The sequence below is a fragment of the Electrona antarctica genome (assembly GCF_951216825.1).
Source record: "Electrona antarctica genome assembly, chromosome: 8".
NCBI lineage: Eukaryota > Metazoa > Chordata > Actinopteri > Myctophiformes > Myctophidae > Electrona > Electrona antarctica.
This window is the reverse complement of record NC_136789.1, coordinates 20,226,882-20,246,890: the sequence shown is the minus strand read 5'-3', so window position 1 is coordinate 20,246,890 and position 20,009 is coordinate 20,226,882. Positions and strand designations below refer to the sequence as shown.

Sequence of the window (20,009 nt, the reverse complement as noted above, 5' to 3'; positions counted from 1 at the left end):
AGCTCCTACCCCAACACCTAAACCTAAACCTCTAAATATCTAATCCCAACGCCAGTCTGAATCTTTCCTAACTGTGTTATAATTCTTATAGTGTATAAAACAACTATTTCTCTAGTGAGGACTAGGAAAACGGTCCTCACAATGTCTATTTATCAAATTCTAGGGCTGTCAAATGATACAAAATTATTTTATCAGATTAATCACATATTCATAATTGAATTAATTAATCATGATTAATCGCCATTCATAGTTATGCTTTCTCTGTATGTTTTCGTGGGAATGGAAAGATAAATGACTTTATCTGACACCCACTCTCTCTCACTCTCACCCAGTGGTGCTGTGTGATTTGATTTGAGCCGCTACAGTAAATACTGTAGTGCAGACTTTCCTGGCAATACCGTTCTCTTTCCATGATCTTGTGTAGATCATTGTTTGGGATATAATATCAGCCATCAGATAACAGAGGACTGATTGTGTTTTCATTTATATATAATACATTAATTAACTCTGTTATTTTGACAGCTCTAATAGCAATGCAAGAACACACACACACACACACACACACACACACACACACACACACACACACACACACACACACACACACACACACACACACACACACACACACACACACACACACACACACACACACACACACACACAGCTACGGCATAAATATTTAACAGTTCTGTGATTTTCCTGATTAGGACAAGTGACTGTGGTGTCAAAACTGTCATGAAATCACAGCTAATTTTAATTCATGTTTAATGCTTTGTTTACTCGTAACTCTCCATGTGTATAAATTGGCTTTTTGACAGATTTCTGACACGTTGTTTGGACTGCTTGTTAGGAGCATTAAGGGACAACACATTGGACTGCTTGTTAGGAGCAAGGGACAACACATTGGACTGCTTGTTAGGAGCAATAAGGGACAACACATTGGACTGCTTGTTAGGAGCAATAAGGGACAACACATTGGACTGCTTGTTAGGAGCAATAAGGGACAACACATTGGACTGCTTGTTAGGAGCAATAAGGGACAACACATTGGACTGCTTGTTAGGAGCAATAAGGGACAACACATTGGACTGCTTGTTAGGAGCAATAAGGGACAACACATTGGACTGCTTGTTAGGAGCAATAAGGGACAACACATTGGACTGCTTGTTAGGAGCATTAAGGGACCACACATTCCTAGAGCGATTTCTACTGACTGCCGATTAATAAAACAGCTCTGTGGGGTGAATCTATGCCTCTGCTTTTGATATCACCCCCTTAGGTTATTCATTGTTATGCCCGGTGGGGATACGTTTAGTCTCTGCTTCTGGTCAGGCTGACAAATGAAAGAATAAATAACCGTGCATTAAAAAAATTAAATAATAATAATATATATATACTGTATATAAACCCCCCCCCAAAAAAACAGGTGGCATGGATTGTGTGTTAACTCCCTACAAGCTAAAAGCTAAAAGCATCAAACGCAGCAGATCCACATGTTCGAAACGTGGCGTGAAGCGTCACGTTTCGAGCTTGTAGATCTGCTACTTTTGCTATTTTTGAAATTTAATTTGAATCCTGAAAAGTAACAGTTTCCACCCGACGTAAATTATATTTTAAATGTTATACTTTGTCCACCTCTCTGATTTTTCATTTACAAATCAAACCCTGCCTTCTGTGCCTCCTGCAGTCTGCCTCCAGTAATAGAATCTACACCTGGTGGTGATGATAACATGCACCTTGCATCCACATTGAGTCCAGATGTTAACAGTCAGATCACATTTACACCTGTCATTAAAATGCATCGCTGGCCCATTTGCGCTGAAAAATGATTGTCAAAGGTTTGTACATTCATTGTGTGCATTTTGTGATGTACACACATTTACACTTTTGCTAATTAAGTTGTCATAACGCCACCCGGGCTGCCCTACAATGCGACCAGCGGGGAGACACATGTTCATGCCAGGTGTAAAGGTCATGCATGGTGTGTTTTTTTATGCTTTAAGAAGAAAAAGAAAAAGTCAAACTCACACATACCCAGTCGGAGGCATTGCCTCATCAGCCCGCCGGAGGACATGTTCTTCTCTGCCTCGATCTCGCTGAAGTTGAGGGAGCTGGCGAACACCAAAACGTCCACCATGGCCATGAGACGAGACAGGAAGGTCACCGCCGTCTCCGAGGACATGCCCTGCGTCGCCTCGATGTTCTCCAGCTCCGTCTGTGTGGGGGAACAGGGCGAAGGGAGGGAGGGAGGGGAGCCACTGTCAAAATCGATCTTGCTAGTTGACACACGCGCCGCGGAGCGTGCACGGCCTGGCACTGACACACTGAGATGCATCCATGCTCTTCTCATTGACGTTATAGAAAAGGAGATGGAAAGGTAAGGTAGTGGGGCTTTCTCTGAGTACGACAGAAGCGACTAACGTGTCTTATGCAGCCGAGGTTTGGGTACGTGCCGTCGCTTATCATCATGTCATACGGAATAGCAGCCTTCGTTCGGTATCATGTCATACGGAATAGCAGCCTTCGTTCGGTATCATGCTGGTAAGTGAACGTTTTCGCCATACGGTTTTGTATGGTGAAACGGGGGCAAAATGGAAGTGCTTTGAACGACACACAGGAAGTACGGACGGACGGACGGACGGACGGACAGCCTGATGGCACACAGGTAATGGGTACAGTAAGTAGCAGCATGGACTCAAGGCCTTGGTGGTGGGAGCGGTCAACAGGCAAAGTGGAGTTAGATTAGAAGACACTGGCGCAAACTACTCACGTGTGCATACCGACCTAAATAGCCAATAATCAATTTCATTCTATATGCCCGTGAATTTCAATCCAGTGTACAGCAGGTTGTTTAGACCCTGAGGATGTATTTCCCTTATAGACCACGTGAGGATGTGAGGAGTCGGGAGGGTGAAGGAAGAGAAAGGCAAAAGTGCAAACTTCTAGCAGCTCCACGAGGAAGGAGAACTGTGCAAAGACAATTTGTGGGTATAGTGCAAAGACACACACGGTGAGGTGAGGTGAGGGACAGGGATTTGGGGGGTTGGTGCTCTTAGCTGTTTATCGTGGTGATTAACATTATAGGGATAACTGGGAGGGGGCGGTTATTATTATTTTTTACCCACCTCTCCTCCCCCCGCGCCTCCGCCCCCAGGCACTGGGGTCACCTCCTCGCCCTTTGACCCCCTCGGGGGTCCAGCTCCTCCTGCCTCCTTCTTTAGGATGTCGATACAGAAGGGGACAGGCTTAGGACAAGGTTGAACCCCTCCCATTCCCCTTCAGCAGCGGCATCAAACGTCCTTCCTAAAACCACTGAGCTTATACAGAGGAGCCTCCCTCGCCATTTCCTCTCAGAATGCTCTTTCCTTACACTATACTTCCTCTCTACACAGTCAAATCCTCAGTGTTCATTTAAAGACTGGCTGCATGTTTGTTTTGTTTTTGGTTTGATGTCTTTTTCAAGCTTACCCGTGAAAATCCTGGTAGTGTCTTGTGCTCTGCATTATTTCCAAAGCATTAAATTAATTAATGAATTAATTTTATTTGTATAGCACCTTTCCAAACAAAGTGCAAATTGCTTTACAGACAGGTTATAAAACAGGAATCATAAAAAACAACAAAACATCAAAACATCAGAAACAATGAAATATGAAGAAAATAACAGGTCAACAAAACAATTAAAAACAATATTAGGAAAAACACTGAAGACTTAAAGACCCTGTAAACAGTAACTACCCTGACCCAGTAGCAGTAAGCCTCTAAACATTATGATGTAGGCCTATTACATTTTTGTCAGACCAGCGAAATTAGAATGATTTAAATAAATGTGTATAAAAATAGTTTTTGTTTTTCTGCCAATGGCTGTTGGGGGGGGGGTCCACTGAAGGCAGTGAAAGAATAATTTTAGCCAAAAGATGGCGATGCACTCTAGTCTAGGGTATAACATCAGTAGACTGGTGTACCTTGGGAGAAGACTGGTGTAGTTAGGAATTATGCCATCATAGAAAAGCTTTTCCTGTTTACCGGCTCTTTAACATAGCGTTTTACAAGTAAAATATGCTGATCACGCTGGCACACACTGTGATGTCACAGGCTTAACGGCCAATCAAGGCCTGTATCCATGGATGTTGAATGATATAAAACAATACCCTGCAATTCCAGTCGGCAGATTCGTCACACTTGGTGGAATACATTGGAGTCAATGGAGCCGAGTGGACCAGCATATGAACAAACACTATTTATGAATGATTGAGGCCTTTATAAAATACTCGGCTCATGAAAATAACAGAAGACATATAACACATTGTTGTGTGCTGGGTTGCTTTTTGATGTGTACACTGTGTAATTTTATAGAGGTACAGTATCTAAAGAGCACAGAGTATGTTTCTGAACGTGCCAAGTATCGTCAGACTGCCTACCGTTTCCTGTCTGGCAACCAAATCCCGCAATACCTCTGAGACAGAAACTATACGTGCCGCTGTTTAGATGCCTCAATAAAATGATGTACTATGCACATCGAAAAGCAAGTGATTAGAAAATAACCTGTGATATGTCTTCTTTTATATTCCTGAACCGATTATATGACAATGGTCGCAATCGTTAGTTAATAGTGGTTGTTCATGAGCTGGTCCAGCCGGCTCCATCCACTGCCATGTATTTCATCAAACTTCCGGTGCGAGGTTTGCTACCGATGAGCGTCATGGCGCAAACCCCGGCGTCCAGTCACGTGACTGCATATCTCTTCCTTTCATAATCTTCCTTGCCGTGATTGAGGAAGTGACTGCCTGGCTTGTTGTTAGGGTTAGGGTTGAGTTTTTGGCTTGAGTTTTTGTCATGGTGTGTTTGGTGTTTCAGACTTGCCTTCTTATCCATTGTACGTATATTTGTTCAGAACCTGTGGAATGTTTTGAGATGTGCGTGCTTTCCTCTTGGACTTTATTTCAAATGTATACATATTCCTAGATTGTGGAACACTAAATGACGGCTAAAATGACGGCTAAAGCAATGGTAGGGTACAGTCACACAGGTTTTTTTTTTTTTTTTTTAAGGAAATCTGCGAATTGAAAAAGCATTGGCAGAAATAACCGCATAGGCAAAATTTAAGTTTGGTGTGACCGCACCCTTAAACTACACCATGTGGATAAATGAACACTGCAGATTTTACTGTTTGGACCATTCTATTTCTTTTGGTCTACTACTCTGTTCCCCTTTTACACGTCTCCCTGGCAAATGTAGACTGACGATGAACAGTTATCATAATAATGCCATGCTGCCTTTTTTTATATGACAAATGTACTGTATATTACACCAGCCAGTGGAATGTTGGCTAGAGACACGATCAGTAGAGAGGGAATGCATTGTAGATTGTATGCATATTATTAATTGAATGTATTGAATTGCATTAAATGGACAATTCACTTTCAAACATGTTTGGGGTCAATTTGACATCTACACAGGATTTTGTGAGCATGCCAGATGTGTTTTTTAATTCCTTTTTTCATTTATTTTGTATAGATTTTGTTTTGTTTTAAATAAAATACATGAAAAAAGGGGAAACACGGCGCCCTCGCCTATTAGAAGGACAATATCAGTCACCAGAACCAAGGACGGGTGTTTTCAATGAATATATATCATGATTAAAATGATGAGTTTGAAGTTACATTGGGTTTGTTCACAAAAGCCACGAGGAAACGTTAAAATGACCCCAACCGTGTTTGAGAGTGAAATGTTCTGCAGAGGAACACAATGACGTATAGGAAACACTATGGATGTCACACAGGCAAGGGTTAGTGTCACTGAAACCAGTGCAGAGTTTTAGTAGCAAAGACAGAAAGACAACGTGAGCGAGAGGAAGAGACCACAACTTACAGTGTTGGCATTACTCTTAGAACTCTGCACATGCAAACAACAACAACAACAAAACAAACAAACAAACAAACAAACAAACAAACAGACAAAAACAGACGCAAAAAAATAAGAAAGAAGAAAAGATAGTAACACAGAGAGAAAAAAGAAAAAAGGAAGGCGGTTAAATTAAACAACATTCTCAAAGTAAAGAGAACGTTAATTAATTGACAGGTTAGAAAAGAGACTAAAATAAGGTAAAGAAAAAAGAAAAGAAAAGCTTTCAGAGTCATATCACAACTAATAGCAGTGTTAATTTGAATGTTATGATATAAGATATACAGATGAGAGAAACCAAGTAGGATGTCAGTAAAGAGAAGTTTAATTAGATCACCTCTGAATTTATGCTCATGACCAACATAAGCAAACCTCGTCGAGTTCATAAATGTAATCTATTTTCAAGCTGGATCTGGTCACGATTGGATGTTTTTTATGGTGAAACAAAAAGTCTATGAAATGTGACGAAAGCAACTTCTTAAACATAGCCAATCATGTCAGATGGTGAACGGAATGCTCGCCCCCAAAACACGCTCACATGTTCTTCCGAGGACCGCTCGCCCCCAGCGGTTCTTGTATTCATGTAGCGGTATTTGTTTTACTGCTTAATGTTAGGAGTACGTTTAGGGTCAGGCAGTTTTACTATAAGGTTAAGTTTAGGAATAAGTTTAGGTTTAGGCACAGTTGTATACTGAGGTTACGTTTAGGAATAAGGTTAGGTTTAGGCATAGTTTTACTGAGCCTATGTTTAGGAATACCTGGTGGCCACCGTTTCGAGGTTGCCGGATTTGACCGGCAACCTCGGCACCCCAAACGTGTTTTGGGGTGAGTGTATTCTGTCAGATCGACGATGCATTGATGAGAGGTTTGCTTTATTTTCTGTGTTGATACAATACCCCACTGGCATGAGTTTCCTTTCTTTTGCCTTGGTCGGAAATGGCAAAAGTCGCCGACCTAAAAGCTCACAATGCATCACGACGCATTGTGAGCTTGTAGATCTGCAAAATGTTCTCCCACCACAGGGGGCAGAGCAGAGGCACTTACGGAGGGGGAGGTGGCGGCCGACAGGAGAGGCAGGATGCCTCCGCAGGCGATGATGATGTTGTCCACCATCTGGGAGATGAGATGGATGGTGTTGTGGACAAAGATGATGTTCTCGTTGCTGTTCACGAAATCCATCACCGACTTGGTAGAGTGGCTGAAGAGAAAGAAAGGGAGAAAGAACACGGTTTGGGTTTGATTTGTCAGCCGAGCCGAGGCGGCCCAAGTCTTTCCTGTCCTTGTGAGGTACAGTAGGTTATTCATACTGCTGACCTGCTGTCCTTTGTTGAGCATATTCAATATATCCTTCCACTATAAAATATTACCGCTGTCGGCCCCCCTTTAATAAATCAGTGCTGTCTGTGGGTTTTACAAGTTCAAGTACTAATATTAAAAAGCTCTTCTGACTAAACCACTTAACCTCAACTCTGTTTTTATTTATCTGACTTCGTCATTCTAATCCAGGGGTTCTCAACCCGTGGGTCGCGACCCCAGGGGGGGTCGCCAAATTATTTTGGGGGCCAAATTATTTTGGCGCGAGACATGGCCAAAGCATTTCCGGGGGTCCCCGGCCAAAAACGTTGAGAACCCCTGTTTTAATCCATGATGGACAAAATAACTATCTCCACATTCACTGGTCAAAAACCTCCTAACTCCATTTGAGCTGGATTTGGGTAATGTGATCACTCCAGAGGGCCACAATGCATATTACTGTCGTAGCAAAAAATAGCTGATCTACAAGCTCAAAACGTGTCGCAGTGCGACGCATCTTGAGCTTGTAGATAAGCTATTTTTGCTTTTATTTGAATTGAAATCCTGAATATTTTTTTGCTATTTTTGAATTGGAATCCTGAAGTAACCTTTTTATTTAATTTCAAATGCCTTTAGTTATATGTAGTTATCTTAACTTTATGAACAATAACATTTTAATACTAGTAATTAAATAGCAGAAATCAATAATATATCAGTATTCTGTTATTAACCTGTGCAGGGCTGCATTAAGTGATGGTGGGGGCCGCATGTGGCCCCCGGGCCGCCAGTTGCCCATGTATGCTCTAGGGTCACAACCACAATGCAACAACACAACGGAATGAAACAAAGCAGTGCAACAGAACACAATGCGACAGTTAAACAACGTATAACCAAAACCAACGTAATGCAACAATTAGCCTACAACAATATTACACGAGAGGTTGTGCTCTAACCGCCATTATTGGCACCACAGTGGTGCAGTCATGAGGAACGAGGTACCGAGTTCCAACCTAGGAATCCCTGGAGTGCCACTAATCGCTGTAAAGCACAATCTCTCGTGTAATATTCGGATATACAATAATTACATGGATTAAAGCAAAATTGTTTATGACCAAGTTCTAATGTGTGATTTGTGAAACAGTGCACTAGCGCTGCTCCCTAAACAATTAACAGAATAATTATGTAAAATTATGATGTTTTAGTAATATTGTCCCTGTTGTTCTACATACTGCCAACCATTTGCTTTTATATGAAATATCCGAGAGACCATTAAGATTTTTTGGAAGACGCTTCTGAACATAATTTGCGAGTTTGACCACCTCGAACGAATAATAATCAAATCTACAAGCTCTCAATGAGTCTTGAGAGCTTGTCGATCAGCTATGTCCGCCGCGCAACATGTTTCTATGGAAGACATGCTGGCTTCTATGGAATCCAAATGACTGAAATCAGTCGTGGCGACATGAATTTAACCCGTTAAGACCTGGAACGCATCTGTGTCACCTTAGCTTTTAACCACTTTAACCATTATTTTAAATGATAAAATTTAAAAAAGCTCATAGTGCCGTGCTACGAGCTTGTAGATCTGCTATTTTTGAAAAATCATGAAATTCTAAGGGGTTCTTGACATGAAAAGGTTTGAGAACCACTGACATAGAAACTGCAATTATTCAGAAAGCTGTCATGATTTAAGTAGCCTTGCCAAGCCATGAGGCCCATAGGGCACGAGCCTATCTCCTGTTTCTGTAGCGTGAGGCAGCTTGATGTACAAGTACACCCCCTGGACATAACGCTAGTATGTCGCAGGGACTTACCCCCAATCCAACCCTTGATGCTGAGTGTCAATCAGGGAGGCACTGGGTCCCATTTTTAGAGTCTTTGGTATGACACGGCCGGGGATTGAACCTCGACCTCCCAGTCTCAGGGCGGACACTCTAACCACAAGGTCACTGAGCTGGTCATGATTTAGAATGCCTCTAAATCAGGTCTTGATGGGTAAATACAATCTAAACTGTATTTGTATCCGGCTCGCTCTCCTCTCACCTCCTCCACACGTGCACGTCTGTCTCCAGAGCGAACAGCAGGTCGGTGAGCAGCCTCTGGTGCATGGGCGACCACTTGAACTCTGGGATGCGGAACATGGTGGTGCGCGGCCCGGGGCTGAACTGGCGCCGCTGCTCCTCCGTCATGGGCATGCCCCGGAAGCCCAGGTCCACGCGCAGGTCGCGCTCCAGCTGCGCCGCCACGCTGCGACCGTGGAGGGCCTTATAGCGCACAGATACAGAGAGAGGAGAGAGAGGAGAGAGAGAGAGAGACACAAACTGTAATAAGCAAAAGAGAAAATGTGGGTCCTAGGTTCATATGTTTGGTGTTTGCCACCCCGTTCAGTTATTACAGCTGGCCCCGGGGTAGCCTGGCTAATAAGCCAGACTCAAATTACACTGTCGTGTGGTAGGCAATTTGTTTTGCCAACGGCTGATTCGGTCTGGCTTATTAGCCAGGCTAGCCCCGGGGTGCAGACCGAAGAAAGCGAAAAGAAAGAGAAGAGAAAAAGCATGGGACAAGACAAAGAAGACTAGAGTAGGACTCAGTCACACTGTCAGTCAGTCACAACAACAGGAGGGAATAGAGGCTAAACACAGTTTATCTTTTATTTTATTTTATTATGACTACAGAAATAGCTGATGTTCCAAGCTCACAGTGTGGTGCACTGGTGCAGTGTCAGTGTGAGCAACACGTGTATTATTTAAGCATAATGTTATTAACCACTTAAACCCTGTAATACACTTAGTTGCCAATGCCCGAGGTCCCCCACGGCTCTATACTTGATCCGCTCCTGTTTTCCCTGTCTACAAGCTCAAAACGCTTTGTGTTACAACTCTAGGGACGGACAGGGCAGAAGTGCACTGTTGCACTGACATCTACAGGTTGAAGGTTCCACAGGTTGTTATGTCATAGACTGGATGAAATGCTGTTTGCCTTTTACACTTGCTGACTTTTCAAACGATTTCACGGTCACAGTCAAGTCGTAATAAAATCAAGACGAGTCACGGCGCACTCCCGTTATTCATTTGTTACTCAATCGTCAGGTATGAGGAGGTTTGCCTCGATTTTTAGACCGTCATGAGACTCAGATTCTGTTCTGAGGCCGAGCCGGGTCTGAATGAGTACAATGACATAAACATTGTCAACGTAGACTTAAAAATCAATCTAGTGCTTACTATTCATTACAAGTGGCTCTTATTGCGAAGAGGAAGAAGAAATCCAGGGGGTGCTCACTTTGGAATTACGTTAAACTTCCAAGCCAGCATGGTTTAAGAGGCATCTCACATCCAAAGACTGAATCTTTGCAAAAATCTTTACAACGTCTTTGAAAAGTCTTTTTAAAATGTTATAGTATAAGCTGATGTCGGAATTTAAAAATCTTTCCAAAAAACTAGTGTATGGAAGGCTTTAGATTGTAGGCACTAGGCACCTCAACATCGCACTCCTACTCAGGACATGCAGATGGTTCTAACTAGGCTAGTGAATTAACTGCCTGCTAAACATGCAGCAGCTTTGTACACTATCAAATTAATCAATGACACACACACACACACACACACACACACACACACACACACACACACACACACACACACACACACACACACACACACACACACACACACACACACACACACACACACACACACACACACACACACACACACACACACACACCTGTGTCGTGGCGGTGGTTTGAATCTTCTTGATGTCCTTCTCCTTGCCGTCGTCGGACCTCTCCGTGTCGGAGGTGGTGCTGGCCGTGTCGGCCTTGAGGCCCACTCCTGCCTCGCCCTCGGCCTGGGCCTGGTTCTGGGCCTGCTGTGCCTGCAGGGCCTGCAGGGCCTGGGCCTTCAGGGCCTCAGCCTCGGCCGCTATGGAGCTGATGGGATTGAAGAGATTCCCGTCCTCCGGAAGCTCCCCGCCGCCTAGGGCTGTCGCCATTACAAATTTTAAGTTGACGATTAATCGTCTCACAAATAATTAGCGATTAGCGATTTAATTGTGATTTTGGCATAACATATGAATAAGAATTTAATTTCAGACCTTTAAGGCCTCGTAATCAAAAAATTGCACATGGCAGATATGACAAATAACTTAAATATACTAAGAGATTACTGAAATAATTTTATACACAAAAATGTAAAAAACAAAAAAAAACATCTTTCAACATGGAAACGATTATGACAACAATAATTGCGATTATCTCAAGTAACTGCAATTAGACGATGGTTTAATAACTGCGACACCCCCCCGTACCGGCACCGTGGCTCTGGGTCGTCAGGTGGTCTGATGAGCTGCAGCTGGTCATGTGGGCCAGGAGGCTGAGGTCGTCGCTGGCGCTGATGGAGGGCTGCTGGTCCGGGCTGGGCAGAACCAGTGGCTCTGTGGCCGCCAGCGCCGGGAGGAGCTTCTCATCCACCTTTTGGACATTTCCAAATGCACTCGGAATTAGTTGGAATGAATATCGTAATGGGCAGTGGTTCTCAAACTTTGATATATGCTTTCCAAAATGGATTGATGTATTATTTGGCCACGGACCCCCCCATCTGGAAAGGTTTTGTGCCAGGGATCCCCAGAAGATAATATTTGTGTTAAAAAATGCAAACACTATCAACATTTTTCAACATAGAAGCTGATAAAGTTGATGCTATGTTAACTACTTTAGACGAGTCCCCACTGGAAACCCCTCAAGGACCCATGGGGGCCCCCGGACCCCACTTTGAGAACCACTGCTCAGGGAAACGCATCGTATCATAAATTTAAAAAAAAAAGACAAAATCAAATACAATGTGGCATTACGTAATTCACAATGCATCTCTAGTCTAAAGACCTATAAAAACAGCACCAGTGCTGCCGTTTTGTCACTCATGGAAAGTTAGCGGAGCATCAGCACCAGATACCCAAAGGGACCTGACCACGTTTTAGCACCCAGTAATTTTGATGCTAATGCTCAAGCTCGATAAGAGGTCACAGTACTGTTGTATTAGATCCTAATGATAATTATTTAGTTGAATAACAGGTCAGAGCTAAAAGGAGGTCAGAGCTTTTTTCCCCTTTGGGTGGGGGGACATCAGCCTACTGTAAATGTACTGTAGCACTGCTTTGGAATGCGTGTGTTTGTCAGAGTTAGAGGAGATGCGTAGAGAGACAGACAGAAAACATTCCACACTGTTTTTGACTTGAGAACTACCTCATCAATAAACATAAACAAACCACCAATGCTGGTGTAACTTGAAATAACTTGGACAAATTCGTGGGGTGGAACTGTAACAAGTGAGCATAACGGTGCAGTCACACCAAACCTTCATTCTGTGTATGAGGGCGGATTCTGCCAATGCTTTTCATGAACGGAGCGGTTTGTTGCCATTTGCGGATTTCCGCAGAGGAACACTTCGTTCCCATTGAAAATGATAGGCAGAATTAAGTTCGGTGTGATTGCACCCTAAGTGTATATTGTCTCTGTCGGGTGAATACCTACATAGGATTCAAATTCTGAAATAACAAAAGTAGCAGATCGACAAGATTGGTGCCACGCTTCGAGCTTGCAGATCTTCTACTATGGATGCTTTTGTGTGACGCGGTAGTATGGAAAAAAAAATCACACCTGTTTGAATTGAGTGGTGCAACTCCCCTTTCCCCTCTCCCCCTGCCTCTCTCTCTCTCTCTCTCTCTCTGTAATTAGCAGGCAAAAGTGCAACACTATCTCTCTCTCTGTTTCTGGCACAACAGCGCCACTTTTGCCCCTACTGGTACTCTAAACATCGGGACATAGTCACATAGTCACATAGGTTAGGACATAGGGACATTGCTGTTCCTTGGAGTGGTTGCACCACTCAAAAACACACACAATAAAAGACCGTCAGTAGATCCATAATAAGTGTGTGCGTACCTTGCTGAAGAGGAAGCCGTTGTTTGTCATGGGCACGCTGTCCTTGTCGTCGGCCAGGGTGATGAGGGGTCCCATGTTGCTGCCGTCGTCCTCCAGGCTGACCCCGGACAGCCCCGACAGGCTGGACACCATGCCCCCCACGCCCCCGACCACGCCCGCCACCGACGCCTCGTCTTTGGAGGCCGCCAGGGTACCGTTGAGGTTCTGCACCACGGCGGTGCAGTAGGCGCTGTCCAGGAGCGAGTCCACCTCCACCAGGGGTCCGTTCTCCATCCCTACGCCTCCTCCACCTCCTCCAACTCCTCCAACTCCCACCACAGCCACGCTGCCCACCACCAGGCCTTCTGGAGACAGGTCCAGGTCGTCCAGCTTCACCTCGGTGGCCTCCACCTTGGAGGACATTATCCACAACAAAATGCGCCAGATTACAATTTAGCCTTCATTAGTATCATCGGTAAGGAAGTAGGGAAGTTGACCCAAGTTCTTTGTGCAAAATGGCGTGTATGCATAGAAGCCCATTGGCATAACGTAACGACTAAATTGTGGAGAAAAGCGGGGTGTAGAAAAAGAAAAGAAGAAATAAATCAAATCAAACCTTCTCTGCCTTGATGTCCACCAGCAGGTCGTGGACCTCCACCCTGACCCCGGCGGGTCCGGCGGCGCTCTGCTCCCCGGGCGTGAGGGCCTCTCCTCCGTCGGGCCGCTTCACAGCGCCGTCCGCCAGCAGGTTGCGGGAGGAGTCTCCGGTGGTGCTGCCGATGGCGCCGCCCTCGCCGACATACTCTGCCTCACTCTCGGGCGTCTGCGTCTGGGAGTTGTCGTCGATCATCTCCAGGTTGCCGTTGACGACGACGGGGGCGGTCAGGCCGGAGATGGTGGACACGGAGCCCTTCTTGCCCTTCTTCATGTTCTCCTCCTCCTGCCGCTGGTACTCCTCGTACATCTTGGCCAGGTACTCCTTGTGGGCCTCGTACGTCACCTAGTGGACACCAGGATTAGAGCAAAATTAAAATGAAACCTGCAATAGTTCATATAGGGACATGAATTGGAATTCAATCTAAGTTTCGAGCTTGTAGATCTGCTACTTTTCATGCTGACACTGTAGTGTGATCAAGTAGGGATGTTCATTTACAAAAAAAACACAAAAGGTTTGGAGATAAGGTTTCTGCCTGACAACAATGATAATCAATTGAGTCACCACACTAGTCTATGACGTCAGTCATTAACTAGATTTGCCAGAGTTGTAAACATGGCAGGATGTTGAGGACAAAAAGGGTGGTCTCCTAGCAACAGGAGGATGCTTAAAACGTCAATAAGGGATGGGGAGGGGGGCAGCGGTTACCTATACACAACAACAGACGCTACCGAAATGATGGAGGGAAAAGAAAGGTAGATATAATTAGCATCAGCTAATCAATAACGTCTTAGCCCAGCACGCCTTCTGTTTCTTGAAGGTTACCTGAATGACTTTGACACAGTACTTTAAAACGTAGTAATAATGATGATAACGGCCCAGACGGTTAGCTCAACCGTCTGGGCACCTAGGCTGCTGAGCCAGCCTGGCGGTGTGCCGCTGGCTTCGACTCCCGATCCCGACGGCCTTTGCCGCGTGTCTTCCCCTATCTCTCTCCCCATTTCCTGTCAGACTACTTTTATCCCATCAATAAAGGCAGAAAACCCCGAAAAATATCTTTAAATTTTTTTAATAATGATGATAACAACAACAACAACAACAATTCCTGAATAAAGGGCAGTTTACAGTATGATTTTATCATGTACAGTCAATTTCTTATGTGCCCTAGTAGGTCAAATTAAAGAGAAGTCTAATCAATATTATGTCAATACCCACTGATCTATAACTCACTGGCTCACTTCCTAGGTTTGCGTTAACTCACTCAGGACGGGAACCCCTTTTGGTATTTTAAGCATTATGTTATATACTTTAGCTATTGAAAAAAATTGTGAAAATGTGGCGCAAATCTTTTTAATATATATTCTTTCAGAGCGAATATTTTTAACTCAAATCTTTGCTTCTGGGGGGTGCCTGGAATAACATATTTTCAGATGGGGGTCGGCGGCCAAATGCAGATAATTCTGTGGGTCCTTGACATGAAATAGTTTGAGCACCACTGACATAGAAACACAGGCTTTTCAGTAAACTGATTTAGAAGACATTTTGTAGAATCTGCTCTCAGTCCTAAATGCGTTAAGCGGCTGTATCAATATTGTCCACAAATCAACACGCTGTTAGCAAGGCGCTGTCTCCTAAGACCACGCACAGTAACACGCTGTTAGCAAGGCGCTGTCTCCTAAGGCCACGCACAGTAACAGGTTTCAATCAACACGCTGTTAGCAAGGCGCTGTCTCCTAAGGCCACGCACAGTAACAGGTTTCAACACGCTGTTAGCAAGGCGCTGTCTCCTAAGGCCACGCACAGTAACACGCTGTTAGCAAAGTGCTGTCTCCTAAGGCCACGCACAGTAACACGCTGTTAGCAAGGCGCTGTCTCTTAAGGCCACGCACAGTAACACGCTGTTAGCAAAGTGCTGTCTCCTAAGGCCACGCAGAGTAACAGGCTGTTAACAAGGCGCCGTCTCCTAAGGCCACGCTGTTAGCAAGGCGCTGTCTCCTAAGGCCACGCACAGTAACACGCTGTTAGCAAGGCGCTGTCTCCTAAGGCCACGCACAGTAACACGCTGTTAGCAAGGCGCTGTCTCCTAAGGCCACGCACAGTAACACGCTGTTAGCAAGGCGCTGTCTCCTAAGGCCACGCACAGTAACACGCTGTTAGCAAGGCGCTGTCTCCTAAGGCCACGCACAGTAACAGGTTTCAACACGCTGTTAGCAAGGCGCTGTCTCCTAAGGCCACGCACAGTAACAGGTTTCAACACGCTGTTAGCAAGGCGCTGTCTCCTAAGGCCACGCACAGTAACAGGTTTCATCAACACGCTGTTAGCAAGGCGCTGTCTCCTAAGGCCACGCACAGTAACACGCTGTTAGCAAGGCGCTGTCTCCTAAGGCCACGCACAGTAACACGCTGTTAGCAAGGCGCTGTCTCCTAAGGCCACGCACAGTAACACGCTGTTAGCAAGGCGCTGTCTCCTAAGGCCACGCACAGTAACAGGTTTCAATCACGGTGGGCCGATCACATGTCAATAACCAGCCACACTTTCTCTAAAGGTCACTTTCCCATAAACCCCGCCGGGAGGTTAAAGGTCACTTTCCCATAAACCCCGCCGGGAGGTTTGACCGATCAATTTCTACATCCGCTGAGTCACCGTTTGGAGGAGGAGGAGGGATCCGGAGACAATCCAGGAAACAGCTCAATTTCACTGATATGTCATGACGTTGGGAGGCAGCGGTGGACAAAGTACACGGTCAAGTATTCAAGAGTACTGTAGCTACAAATCACAGAGTACATTTTCAGAAATGGACAAATAGCAGATCTACTAGCTCACAACTCGCCGCGCTGAATTTTCACTATATTTGAAAGATGGCTTAAGTGCATAATCCATAATATATTTTTGTAAGTTTCGGTCCCAAGAGTCCGATACAAAGTACAGCAGTTCTATTTTTTTTCTTCTTTCTTTCTTTCTTTTTTTAGATAGATTGAAAGTAGGCTGATAGGAAATGGGGAGAGAGTTGGGGGGTGACACGCAGAAAAGCTTGTCGGGATCGGGAGTCGAACTCGCAACATGTTGTCAGGATTGTCAGCCGCCTGGGCAAAAGTACAGTATTTCTATTTAACATGTAGCACAGTTAGTGACAGTCATCAGCGTGCAAGACAAAATGTAATGGAATGGAATGGACAATAGGCTATGACTTTTCATTATAAGTAGTAGTTTTGCAATTCAATTCTTACAACTACAGTAATTCCAGTGCAGGTGTCGCTCTGTTAATAAATGTGTTTCTGTCATCAGCTAGTGTCCTTGAAATGAAAACCTCTGGGAGCAAAAAAAAAGCTGTGTGAAGGAAACCTTGACTTTCCACTGTAACACTGCAGAGCACATGATTCACCTTAATAAATCATTCAGACTCTAGCTCCTCTGTACGTGGGAAGAAAAGCAGACAGCGGGCTGGTGAAATAACGTCCCCACCTTCCTTCCCGCTCCGTCTCTTGTCCCTGATTCAACCCAATGATGCTCTTGACCCCCATTTATCTCTGAATGAGCCAGCCATCCATTTCAAGGTAACGTTACTTAAAGGACTCCTTAATTCACCCATTTTCAACATATCTTCATATGATTGGTCTTAATGCTCATGATGAAATGTTATTGAGGGGTGCTAGCCTCTCCAATGAATGCGGCTTTTGAATATTACGTCACATGGCAGCCAAGTTTAGTTTGTTTAGAGTACTTAAGACGTATTAAAATTGTTTGCCAGGCAAGTCTATGGACTTTGATGATGTTACAATGTTTGTTTAGAGCATTTATGACATAAATTGTTTGCCAACCAAGTCTATGGACTTTAATGTTTGTTTAGGGCACTAAATGACGACACTTTGGTCGATATAAATACACTTCACACAAGTGTAATTTTTCTACTCTATCTGTGTCGCATAGCAGGGTTGTGGAGACTTCAGAAACCTGCCTACCAGTGACATCATCATTAGGCTTTTTCTTTTTCTTCTTTAAACAACTTTTCTTTTATTAAAGGAGAAATCCACACCAAAACACATCAGCTTACAATCCTGTCTCAAGTCAACATACATGTTGGCCTTGAATTGTTTCATATGCAGATGCCCTGTTCTCCATTGTTCTCCATTTTCCCCACCCCTCCCACATTAAAATGCAGTTAGAATGGAGCTACAGTAGTTGTCTTCATTCTAATGCAGGTATTTTAGTAGCTCCAAACTCGCGAATCGTCTATTAATAGTGTCCTGGTACTCACACATGCACTGTTTGTCACACTCCAGCTGTTGTTCATACAGAACCAAGGCCTGGCCCAGGCCTTAATTTTGAGTCCCATTGAGATCTATACCACTGGGTTCTGTATGAACGGCAGCTCGAGTGTGACAAACAGTGCATGTGTGAGTACCAGAACGATATTAATAGACAATTCGTGAAGAAAAAATTAAGTTTGGAGCTACTAGCTCCATTATAACTGCATTTTACTGTGGGAGGGGTGGGGAAAATGGAGAACAGGGGGCATCTATGAAACAATTCAAGGCCAACATGTATGTTGCGACAGGATTAGAGGCTGATTCATGTGTTTTGTTGTGGATTTCTCCATTAACATGAGTCAAAGTCAAAAGTCAAAGTCTGTTGGAGCGGTGAGCTGCAGCCGTGCCGCGCTCAGGAATTATTTGTAGTTGAATGTGCTTTATAAAATAAGGTTGGATTAGATCTGACCCCCCAATCCAACCCTCGTGAACAATGGCTTCCATTATAACACGCTACTGTAACTTTTCAGGAATAGTAGGCGGGTTTCTGAACAGCCCTTCTCTGAGACTCGGAGTGAGTAGACAAAAATGGCACCATATATAATGAGGAGCGGACCAATTATGTGAAGTTTGGTTGAAAATGGATTAAGTCATCCTTTAAAGCTGCGATCCGGGACTTATTTTAATGAATAAAAATGTGTTTTAGCCTACTGTTTAGAGTGATAAACGGTTCTTGGTTTACCTATGATCCTAGATTACTATCTCTATGCATTCGATGCATTACCTCTTGTTTTGCTGATGCCTAAATTGTAAATTGTGACGCAATTTTATTCTAAACTGGTGTAATGGTGTCGTTTTTGTTCTCACTTAGTCACTTGGCGCGCGTACACTGTGTAGTGCAGTGGTTCTCAAACTTTTTCATGTCAAGGAATCCCCAAATTGACACTTATTAGCCACCATTTGAAAAGATATGCCAGGGACCCCCATAAGAGAAGATTATTTACGGCTCTTTCGGTGATTCTCAACCATTTTAATTTCAAGGACCCCCAGTTTGACATGCATACGGGCCCCCATTTAATGGTATTTCTTTATCTCTGGAACCCTCTCTCTCGAGGACCACTGGGGGTCCCCGGACCCCACTTTAACAACCAATGGTGTAGTGCAGTGGTTTTCAACCAGTGGTACGGGACCACCAGTGGTCCTTGAGGGGGTTCCAGGTGGTCCCCAGCTAAATTATGGATAGTTGGTAATCAAATGGACCCTTATAGATCTTTAACTCGACAGTATGAAATTAAACCAAATGGACCCGTACGGGTGGACCCGTATGGGTTCATTTGGTTTCATTTTACGCTCTCAAGAGTAAGATTATTGTTAAACATCTGCATTACAAGAAGTCTACACAACAATTTAAACATTTACGTGTTGTCTCTCCTATGGTACCAACATCAATGCCGCATGGAATTGTGGAAAAACTATCCAACAATAATAAAATATCCCTTAGTTTGGGGTCTGAGAGGCTAAATGTCATATAGTCTGTGGCTCCCATGCCGAATACATAATGGGCCTTGATGCGAAAAGGGTTGAAAACCGCCGGTGTAGTGTGCTCGCTCACCTTGGAGTGAGCGATGGAGAGGGTGTCCACCCACACCCTCCAGCCGCCCCACTCGTACTTGATGGCATGGTAGAGCAGGATCCTGAAGATGTTGTACACCATCTCCGTGATCTTCTGCTCCTCGGGGTTCTTTGGGTTGATGTAACCCAGAGAGAACATCCAGTCCTGCCACACGGAGCACTGCAGCAAGCACCTGCATGACCGCCACAAAGAACACAACACCCTCTTGGGATTATTGCACATGTACATTACTGCCCATGTGAAACAGAGCTGTGACCTTTAAACACATCTTAAATCTGATTTTTGTATACTATATAAATAGTCTTGAGAAAAAATTGTTGCTATTAAATAGCAACCATTTTTTCTAGGTAGCAGGATTT

At 44.3% G+C, this 20,009-nt stretch overlaps 1 protein-coding gene across 1 annotated transcript in view; it reads right to left on the bottom strand.

The window, feature by feature from the left end:
* The window catches only part of LOC306928655 (neurobeachin-like), a gene marked incomplete at its 5' end in the record, with an annotated part of 211,871 nt that overhangs the window by 49,096 nt on the left and 142,766 nt on the right, over positions 1 to 20,009 (bottom strand). Inside the window, 10 exons of the mRNA XM_079508925.1 lie at positions 2,038 to 2,218; positions 3,129 to 3,215; positions 5,872 to 5,895; positions 6,949 to 7,102; positions 9,241 to 9,461; positions 10,921 to 11,177; positions 11,503 to 11,665; positions 13,136 to 13,525; positions 13,731 to 14,114; positions 19,630 to 19,822. Of these exons, the coding sequence (XP_079365051.1) occupies positions 2,038 to 2,218; positions 3,129 to 3,215; positions 5,872 to 5,895; positions 6,949 to 7,102; positions 9,241 to 9,461; positions 10,921 to 11,177; positions 11,503 to 11,665; positions 13,136 to 13,525; positions 13,731 to 14,114; positions 19,630 to 19,822 (2,054 nt within the window). The remainder of the gene's footprint in view (positions 1 to 2,037; positions 2,219 to 3,128; positions 3,216 to 5,871; positions 5,896 to 6,948; positions 7,103 to 9,240; positions 9,462 to 10,920; positions 11,178 to 11,502; positions 11,666 to 13,135; positions 13,526 to 13,730; positions 14,115 to 19,629; positions 19,823 to 20,009) is intronic.